At 38.9% G+C, this 10,922-nt stretch overlaps 1 protein-coding gene across 1 annotated transcript in view; it reads left to right on the forward strand.

Moving 5' to 3' along the window:
* Positions 1–10,922, forward strand: part of LOC113490642 (potassium voltage-gated channel subfamily KQT member 1-like) — a 479,623-nt gene that overhangs the window by 33,187 nt on the left and 435,514 nt on the right. Inside the window, 1 exon segment of the mRNA XM_026867187.1 lies at positions 5,429–5,555. Coding sequence (XP_026722988.1) covers positions 5,429–5,555 — 127 coding nt within the window.

Raw genomic sequence — 10,922 nt, forward strand, 5'->3', positions numbered from 1 at the left:
CAGCTTTTCTTTCCCTTTCTTTCCTCGTAGGAGTTCAGAGAAGGGTTGCTGAGAAAAATGAAGCGCTGACACTCAAAGGTGATTGCTGGATAGAGTAGCCAAGGATATTTATTAGCTCTATTTTGATCAAGTCTGATGTGGCTCTTACTTTTTTGATGTAATGGTTTGTTTTTATTCGTTCTTTTGGTTTCATTAGAGGAGTTTATCCCTGGTTTTCTGTTGATGCCAAATGGCTTTCCAAATTTATGAAATCTGCTGAGAATCTTCCATCATGTATTTCTTTCTTCGCCACTTGCAGGAGAAGGGGTAAAATACTCCTGGAAGCCTAAATAAAAAGGTTTTGCATGATTCATGTGGGTATAATCCCATTTTGAAAGCAAGGGCTCTGGAAAATTTCAGAAAGCTGGAGAAAGATCTCAAACTGACACACAGATGGATGTCAGTCATCAGGAGCGCATTTGGTGTACTGTTTAATTTTCAAGGGGTTTTTGGCAGATTTTGCCTGGTTCATGTTTTGTCCACAACAACCCCTCACCATTTTTTGTTGACATTTCGGTGTAAACAAGTATTTTTTCTGACTTTCCACAAAATTGTCGGGTTCTTTTTTTCTTTACCAGAAGGTAAATGTGAGGCAATAAATTTAAGGTTCTGAAAAGTGTTTATGTGTATAGGAGGAAAAGGAAGCAGGTTAGGGCTTTTTTAAAGGTGAATTTAGTGAGGTGAAGCTTGATCAGCCTTGACAGCCCTGGAAATGGATGTCTTCTACTTTTCATTAGAAGTATACACAAAAACAGTGGAAGTTTCATAATCTTTTTTTTTCTTCTTCTTTTTTTTGGAAGGACCACCTATACTGCTGTGATATTTGTCCAGTTTCCATGCTCTTTTGGTCTTTGGCCTGTCTGAGACTGCCAACAAATGTGTTAATTGCTCTGGGTTTGGTAATGTGGACACCTGTCCAGGACAAAATGAACTGAGATCAGTAATTAATTTCAAATTTATTGAAGATGTAGGTTCCTCTTTATTCCTCCTTCTTCCTCCTTCTTGTCAACAATTTTTCCTTTCCATAGACTGTGCAACCTTATTGACTTCAGCAGAGTTTCCTGGGTGTAATCAAGATGGGTTGTTGGTAGCTGAAATAAAATCATAGATTCTGGAATTTGCCTTGAGAATCAAATAACTTCAGGACAGATATAATTTTAATTTTAGCTTTTAAAAGTACTGTCAGAGGATATTCAAGGAATAACCTACGTCTAAGAAGTTTTGGCTTCCTCGGCACTTATCTGCTTGTCTCCCTTCCACACAGTTTTGTATTTAAGTGTCCCAGTGATTCTAATCTGCAGTTTCTATAGAAATTATTCTTCCACTGCCATCAGTGCTATCTGTTAGGACCAAGATTGAATAAACTGCCACTGAGAGGCAGAAGCATGCTTTTGATACCATTTTGTGTGGCATGTTTGTTTTCAATTGAAATGCTGTGGATATCTTCCCTTGTCAAAGGGTAAGTTACAACACTGTCAACAACATCACAGAAGCTATGCTTCCTAGCTGTGTTTCTTCTTCTAAGACTCTGAACCCATATATTTCTGAGTTTGCAGATAAGGACGTGGAACTCTGCTTCAGAAATATTCTTTCAGGTCAAGCTTTGGTATAGCTTTCTGCCTAATTAGAGAAAGAAGTGCTCAAGACTTCTCAGTCTACTGCAAAGCTTCAGTGCTACTCCTCCAGCCGGTCTATTAGGTCTATATAGACAGTGTTCTGCTTCCTTTGGTGGAAATAAGAGATCCTTAGTAAAAGACTTGAAAACAAGTGCTGCTGAGTGATGATACCAGGAACCTGCTAAAAATGTAGGCAATTTAATAAGTGAGAGAGCGTTTTGCAAGATTCCTGAAATGCAAGGTTTTCCTTTGAAGATTGCTCTTGAATTGTGCTTTGACTCTTAGGCTTGAATAAATGTTTGCATTTAGACAGCGCACCAACTTAGAAGTATTACTTGCAGAAGCTCTAGATAATACATTAATTTAAATAAAAAATATCAAACTTGTGGAGCTAATTTGCTGTGTACTTTCTTGTGCTTCTGCCTTGAAACTGTGCTGTAAACATTCTTAGCTTTCTACTAATCCTTGGGTTTAGTCAGGCTGAAAGTGCCATAAAACCAGAGGAAGGCTGTGCATATTTTCTTGGTTCTCATTCCAGACAAAACATGGAGGTAGAAGCGAGTACAGAAGTGTTAACCTAACTTTGTTAAAAATCAAAATTGATGTGAAGTTTTACATATTAGTGTAGCGGGTTTTTTTCTTATCTGTTTTTCAGCTTTGAAATATTTTGGTCTCTTCAACCAGAATATTCAGAATGTCAGTTTTAAAGAGCTGTTGGTATTGTTATTCAGTGAAAATTGTGATTTAAGTGCGTTCACTCTTTGGGTGCTTTAGAATTCCCCAGGTGCGGATTGCAAGGATGTTTAACTTAAAATCTAAATATTTTCCAAAGCCGTAATTTATGTAGTAGGTGTTTGGTGACTCTGAGTTACTGGATACAGTTGTGGTTGGAACAAAGCCTAGAAGCTGTATTTTGGTTGTGCTAGCATGTTGCAGTGGGGGAGGAAAACAAGAAAGGAAGGAACGAAGATCTCAACAAATCTGACCATGTTGTGATCTATACTAATCTGCTATCTTTAGAAGTATCTCAGAGTATACTGATCCTTGCTTATGCACGAGTGCTTTATGATATTGTGCCTTAGAGGAAAGTGATATTAAAATGTAGAGCATTCATTTATTTTATAGAATGTATATGTACTGCTCGCCTCAGTCTCCAAGGTGAGCAGCTCCTGTACCGGCGGGATCTGCAGGTCCATTGTGGTGCACAAGTGGGGGGGTCCTGAACTGGGGGAGCCTCAGAGGTAGCTGAGAGACCTGCCAGGAGCCTACAGCTTGTGCCACAGCGTCTGATGAGACCTGGGTGCAGGCTGAGCCTCCATCCCCCTCAAAAAGAAACCCCTGGGGACCGCTAGTGAGCAGGGTGGGCAAACAGCACGTGGCACGGCAGTTGGTGTGCAGGAAGGGCGTTGGAGCTCTGCTGTCTCAAGCAGTGGTACCAGCCTGGCAGAAGGCTGTGTCCTCTCTAAACTCTGCACCCGCTGCGAGTGACACAGCTCCCCAGACAAAATTCTTCATTGTGAGGGTGGTGAGACACTGGCACAGGTTGCCCAGAGCAGCTGTGGCTGTTCCCTCCCTGGAAGGGTTCAAGGCCAGGTTGGATGGGGCTTTGGGCAACCTGGGCTAGTGAAAGGTGTCCCTGCCTGGGGCAGGGGGGTTGGAACTAGATGAACTTTATGGTCCCTTCCAACCCAAACCAGTCTGTGATTCTGTGATATGATTTAATGCCTTCTTCACCTCTGTCTTCAACACTGATGATGGGCCCTGGGAACCCCAGAGCCCTTTATTGGAAGACCATGACTCGGGTATGATAAACTCCCAGCTGACCCTGAACTTGTTTGAGAATTGCTGCTCCGGCTGGATGCACATAAATTTATGGGGCCCAATGGGATTTATCCCAGGGTACTGAAAGAACTGGCCAATGTTATTGTGGGACCTCTCTCCATTATTTTTCAATGGTCTTGGGAGTCTGGAGATGTCCTAGTCTACTGGAAGTTGGCAAATGTTGTCCCAGTTTTCAAGAGGGATAAGAAGACCTTGGTAATTATAGGCCTGTCAGTCTCACTTCTGTGCCTGGTAAAATTATGGAGAAGATTCTAGGAGTTACTGAAAAACACTTGAAAGACAATGCAGTCATTGGTCATAGCCAGCATGAGTTCACAAGGGGAAAGTCCTGCTTAACCAACTTAATTTCCTTTATGACAAAGTCACCCATAGTTGGCCAAGAGAAGACAGTAGATGTGGTGGGTTTGGATTTTAGCAAAGCTTTTGGTACTGTCTCTCACAGTATTCTTCGGGATAAACCATGCAGCACACAGCTAGACGAGTCCATAATACACTGGGTGAGCAACTGGCTAATGGGTTGAGCTCAAAGGGTTATAGTAAATGAGGTCACATTAGGCTGGTGGCCAGTCCCCAGTGAGGTTCCCCAGGGCTCAGTTTTAGGGCCAGTTCTCTTTAATGTCTTTATAAGTGATCAGGATGCAGGATCAAATGTACATTAAGTAAATTTGCCAACTAAGTTTACTAAAGTAGGAGGAGCTGTGGAGGAGCCTTGAGGGTATAGAGGCCATACAGAGATATCTGGATAGACTAGAGAACTGGGCAATTACCAAGTGTATGAAATTTAACAAGAGCAAGTGCTGGATTTTCCACCTGGGATGGGGCAATCCTGGTTATACATACACAGAAATTGAGGGACAAGAGGCTGGAGAGCAGCCCTGTGGAAAAGTTCTGGGGTTTTCAGTTGATGACAAGTTGAATATGAGTCAATAGTGTGCCCTGGCAGCCAAAAGACCAACCGTGTCCTGGGGTACATCAAGCACAGCATAGCCAGCTGGTCAAGGGAGGTGATTGTCCCACTCTAGACTGCACTGTTTTTGCCTCACCTTGAGCAGTTTAGGATGGCTCAGTATAAGAAGGACGTCATACTACTAGGGTGTGTCCAGAGGAGGGCCACCACGATGGTGAAAGGCCTCGTGGGAAAGACTTCTGAGAAGTGACTGAGGTCACTGGGTTTGTTCAGCTTGGAGGAGAGAAGGCTGAGGAGTGACCTTATTGCAGTCTACAACTTCCTCAAGGTGGGCAGTGGAGGGGGAGGTGCTGATCTCTCTGATGAGCAGCAAGAGGACAGAAGAAAATGGCATGAAGCTGTGTCGGGGGAAGTTCAGGTTGGACGTTAGGAAAATGTTCTTCACTAAGAGGGTGGTCCATCACTGAAATGGGCTCCCCAGGGAGCTCCAAGCCTGGCAGAGTTCAAGGAGCATCTGGATGACACTTTAGTCGTATGACATAGTTTTAGGTAGTCCTGCAAGGGGCAGGGAGTTGGACTTGATGATCATTATGGGTCTCTTCCAACTTGGGATATTCTACGATTCTATTTTGAACATGCGAAGGTTGACATTTCACTTTCTGGTTTTATGTTTATTAATTCTGTTTAATGATCTAGAAATGTTTCATATACATGTTAGTTTTATGAATTATATGCTTGTACCTTCATCCCTTTTTTTTTTTTTTTTAAATTAAGTTTTGTAAAGAAATAAAAAAAGAATATTGTGTTTTTCCTTATGATACACTGATGGAATGGAGCTTAAACCATCCTTTTAGTCATTCAAATCACATTCAGGAACAGATTATATCTCCCTTTCACATAGTGACTGGTGTATGCATATAAAAACAAGCTCATTTGTATTAGTCATAGGAATAAATTAGATGTGCAAACTGTAGTCTGTCTTTTAATGAAAAAACCTGATATATTTTCCTTTTAATTCTGATAGGAAATAGTTCTGGTTGTGTTTTTTGGTGCTGAATATGTGGTTCGATTGTGGTCTGCAGGATGCAGGAGTAAGTATGTTGGCTTCCAGGGAAGAATTCGGTTTGCCAGAAAGCCAATATCAATTATCGGTAAGATTTAAACTTTTTTTTTTTTTTTTTCCCTTAACTTTGCTATTATCATCCATTTTAAAGTAAAGATGTCAACTACTGCAGAGACCATATTGCAATTCTGACCTATGTCTATCACTCAAGCATTTATCTGCTTTGTGAAACTATGCAATGTCTTCTTTGAGGATTGCTAGAACTGAACATTTAAAATACAACTGTGAGACACAAGCAAACATCAGCTTAAGAAAAGGCAAAACGGTAAAGGAAAGAAAACTTTACTAAATCTACTTGTGTAATTGGAGAAAACTGACAAGATTTTGAACAGAAAAGTGTGAGTATAAATTGGAAAAAAATGGAAATGTGCAAAATATAACTCAGAAAAAATTACCCTGGATAGTATTAACGTTAAGCAATTTTAGTTGGTTTGAGGGACTACTGTGGGTAGCATCTCTGGAGTAGGAAAGAGTTTAGGGAGAGGTGATTAATAGAACCTGTGGAACAGTGAGGGATTAATAAAAGGTGGTGATTGGGCAAAACTGTAGTAGACCATAAAATCAGTGTTTCTGTTTTAACCTGTGATTTTATATAGACTCCAGTAGAGCTGCGAGTTTTACATTACTCAAACATCAACTCATTGAGTTTTAAATAGAGGAAAAGTGGGAGTGGTGAAAAGGGGAGAGAATGAGCTGATGGTTCCTTAACCATCTGTAACTTTATGAAACTTGGTGCAAAAGCTCAAGAAATTACGTATTCTGTTATACATCTAGATGTGGGTAGTGAATAATGTGACAAGATATTGTACTCAGTTTGGGGTTATTGAGAAAGAAGTGTTGCTCTGCATACAAACAAATTCCTCAGCTGCTTTTGGAGCTGATCTAGTTTTAAGAGCTAAGCATGAAGCCTATAGGTAATTTTTTTCTCATAATCATGTTCTTGACTTCTCTTTCCGTTAAGAAATGCTTCTTAGGTAGGTATATTATAGTACACAGGTGCAGGAGAAAATGTGGCAGTCCCATTAAACTCTGATTCCAACTTGATAGTAGTTCTGCTTACTGGTATTGTGCATCTACCACAGTAAAAATTAATGTTTGTATAGCCCTTGAAGAGGATACAGTGGGTTTTGTTAAGAAAATATAAGAATGACTACAGGTGTTGTGTATTCAGAGGTATTAGTACTGCTTTTGCATTTAAAATTTCCCTAGAGAATACAATACATTTAAAGTCAAGACTTGTTTTTCCATATCAAATGCAGATGGAACTGTGTCTACACTCATCCAAGTAGCTAAACTTGGGAAATACACGTTCTGTGAATTATAGAATCATACTGACTCATCCTATCATTTTAAAATCAACAAAAATAAAATACAGACACTAGAAAAAAGAAATTAAAGCATTAGAACAGAATGTAAAGATTAAGGCGTTCATTTTATTTTTGCATGAATACAAAAATCTTTATTTTAAAATTAGAAAATATCATGGAAATGCCTTTGATATCAGAAATCTTTCCTTTATGCGTTTTTGTCCAAACTAAAATTTGGATTAATTCTTATAAAGTTGAACTTGGGTGGCAATTTTGAACTTTACTTTCTCCCATTCATTTTCCTTTTTTTCCCCTGTTTAATTCTAAATAGAAATAATTTTGGTGCTTGTTACCAGGAAGAGATTTAGTAGTCAAGCCTAGTTATTACTTTCTTTTATAAACTTGTTTAATATTATTGCATTCCATGCTGCATAAAATAGTATGTTAATAGGCAACTTTTATCACTGGGGCAGGAAAATGTTAAGATAGGACACACCATTTCTTGAATGGTCTTTTAAAATTTTATCTAAGATGGAAAATCATACAACTTCTCTACCTTGTAAATCAATATTTTTTATTTCTTAGGTACATTTACTAAATTTAGCCTAGTTGATCTCCTCTTTGCAGACAGCTTATAGGTGATTACACACGTGAGAAAACACAGTTCTATAAAGAACCTGTCAGAGGCATAGATCGGGTTCATTCTCAGCGTGCCAAGAATCTCTAGAAAAATCACTTTGTCTCTCCATGCTTCTTCATTCCCTAGTTCACACAAGGAGCATGTTTAAAGAGTGTGTGGTGCTCATGTATTACGGCAGCAGCAATAGTGATACCTTTCTTAAATATTGATTTAACCCTTCCATTACTATTTCAGTAGGGTTAAGTTAGGAGCTAAATGCTTCTGAAAATCCCAGCCCAGTTAGGGTTTTATGACAGGCAGGTACCAAGCACAAGCAAAATCAAGAGAATATCCTTTCACAACCTCTTTTATCCTTTTGTTATTGTCGCAGAAAATGTCACAAAGAACCAATTTATGAATTAACTTTTGTCTCTCCCGGTTTTGACAGCATGCAGTTTGAAAGACATAAGGGGGACATAAGTCATTGGTGTAAAGACATGAGTCCACATATGTGTGTCCATCTAAAGACATGAGTCCACACATTTGTGTCCATCTAATATTGTCCTTAAGTAAAGGACAATAGAACTTTATGAGCACTCTTAACTGGTTATGTATACAGCTCTGAAAAAGCATCAGCACCGGGTATGTAAAGCCCCAGTACCTCCTGTAAATGTAATCTATGAAGTGCTGATAGAACGCAAAAGTTCAGCACAAAAGAATGTGATGTAAATCAAATTCAAATATGTGCATATAATCTGTGTAATTTAAGTCCTTATGGACATCATCTTCACACTACTAACACACCTGCAAGCTGAGGGCTGTTTGCATTCTGTAAAATGCTACAGCAGCTAAAAATTAAAATGCAAATACTTTTACCGTTTTAAATTTAAAAAGGATTAATTGCTTTTAATCAAAATGCTGATAATTGCATTCTAGAAAGTAAACTCGTGAGACCATTAGGAAGAAGTCAGGAATTTGCTAAAAAACCCACAATACTCAGGTATGATGCATTATACGTGTTGCTGTGTCCTCTGCTGAAGTTTATGCATAACTAAGTGATATTTCACTGGCAAGCTGATTTTTTTTTTAGGTAAAAATGACAGCTGTTTAGAGTTTCTCGAGGATTCAGAACATTCAAGTAAGCCATGGGGAATGTGGACTAACAGTGGACAAGATTTTCAAAGCTGTGTACTACACACGCTAAATTGCAGGGAATGTGATTTATAGAAGTCTGTCATCTGGATGTGTAGTGCGTATATGTTATAGAAGATGCTGTGTCATTTCTGTCTCTCTACACCTCATGTATGTACAGACATGTTTGCAAACATGTAAGTAGGTAGAATGTTTGAGGAGGATATCCACATATTGTTTATAGATTATTGGAAAAAAAAAAAAAAAAAAAAAAAAAAGCCTAACATAAATACTAATGTAATATTAATCTAAATACCAATGCTTGTTAGAGTTGAAAAAGTTATTTAAACAAATGTTGGCTCTTTATCCTGATATTTTCCATGCCAAGTGTCTGCTTCAGTTTGAGTCTTGTGGTGACGTTTCATGCAAAACGTTTAAGCTGTTCCTGAAAAAGGCAATTCTGGCAATTTCTTATGGAGAAGCACTAGCACTTCCACACTTTGAAGCAGCTACTTGAAACTTAACAAGAAAATAGCTTTTTGATTGTCACTGAAAATCAACTCCAAGCTGACTAAAAAGCCTGTGAAAAATTGGTAGTTTGTTTATGCTTGAAACACCCTGCTAGAGAATGCTTTTGTATTCTTCAAAGATTCAATCTGCAGGGAGCCTACACAAGGCAAATTTCAGGTTTCTCTGAGTGGCAATGCTGGGGCTGGAAGTGGAAAATCTGTTGATTTTAGGTTTATAGTGCTCTTCCTGAAACTGCCCAGGGCACATGGAGAGGGAAGATACCAAACTCAAATTCTGAGGTGAAGTGCTGCGGTGGGAGGAATGGACTGGGATCAGTGAAATGACGGGAGAATGGATGCTGATGTATAAAGGGTGTATAAAGACAGTGACAAGCAGGCAGGAGGTTGAAGCGATAAGGGCTGAAAATATGTGGGATTGAAAGGTGACAGGGCAGAAGGATATGCTGAAGACCTAGGGCGTAAAATGTTTGGACCAGTAAACTGGCATTAGTATGAGAAGCCTAAAGATTGGAAACCAGCATGGAAAGTAGGAACAGAGAAGAAGCAGTGATAGAAGAACAAGTTTTTCTAGGGAAAACATGAAGTACATCTACCATGTAGAACACACTTTGAGAAAAGCAGAAAGTACAAACAAAAAAATCTATGTTACTGTCACTACCCGATGGAAACTAATTTCCTGAGTGTGAGTCTTTTCCTCCTCCAGTGCTGCTCATCCGACGAGTATGTATGCACCTGATAAATTAGTGAGGACATCGCGTGCATCGTTTGCCTAAGGGCAAAGATCTGCATTATGATGTGATGGGAAGAAAACCCTCCCTAAATTCTGAGGGTTTCCAAGTGTTTGTTCACAGACATACATGATAAAGGAACGGCATAAAAAATTTGGAAGCTCGAGTACTCAAAAGTTAAGATTATCCCAAAATGGAAGCTCTTTCTGTAGCCTTAACTTATCCCTCCCTATATTTATTTTAATTGTCATAAATGTCCAATTGTAGTTATGTCTTTAAACTGATTGAGTGCTATACCTTAGGGAGGAATCCTTCTTTTACATCAAAAATCAGACTGATACTGAAAATTAATCCAAGTCAGAGAGTGAAGAATACTGTTGGATGTAGAACTGCTACAATATATGTTGCAGCAACGACATGGTTGTGAATGAGGCAGGAGAAGGTTTAAAGGAGAGGAATAAAAATACCCTTGTTGAAAGCAACTGGTGTTGCCTCTGAAGCTGGATTCTATCCTGCATCTTGCCTCGGCATCGCACAGAAACTCCGTGGCAAGTTATTTAAATCAGTTTTCACAAGTGTGCCTCATTTTCTGGATGTCCAAATGAAAACTTTGAAGTCAGGTTACAGAGGTTCTGAGCTCTCACAGCTGCAAGTGAAGTCAGCAGGCACTGGGTTTTTTTTGAAGTGCTATATAATGTTAAATGCTCTGAAGAATAAAGTACTGCCTGTTTAAAACTGGCAAGGAGAATTTACCAAAACTTTTCCTCATTCTGCTTATATTTGCCACACATTTATAATACTATCCTTTATTTTCTGGTTAGAATTCGAAAGTGAAGCATTTGCATGCTCTGAATAGGATTGCCACAGAAATGTCCAGGAGGAAATTAATAAAATGTCTTCACAGAATAATGTTAGATTAATGTTCAATAATTAAAGTAATAGACCTGTTCACTGAACTAGGATAAGAGCAAACAAGGGATGCTGGCACTGTGAACACAGTCCATCATTTGCATTGTATAAAGCTGGAACTGTGTAAACTGCAGAGCTGTGGGAAAAAAAGAAAAAGAAAAAAAAAAAAAA

Source organism: Athene cunicularia (genome assembly GCF_003259725.1).
Source record: "Athene cunicularia isolate RWA chromosome 1 unlocalized genomic scaffold, athCun1 chr1_part2, whole genome shotgun sequence".
Lineage (NCBI taxonomy): Eukaryota > Metazoa > Chordata > Aves > Strigiformes > Strigidae > Athene > Athene cunicularia.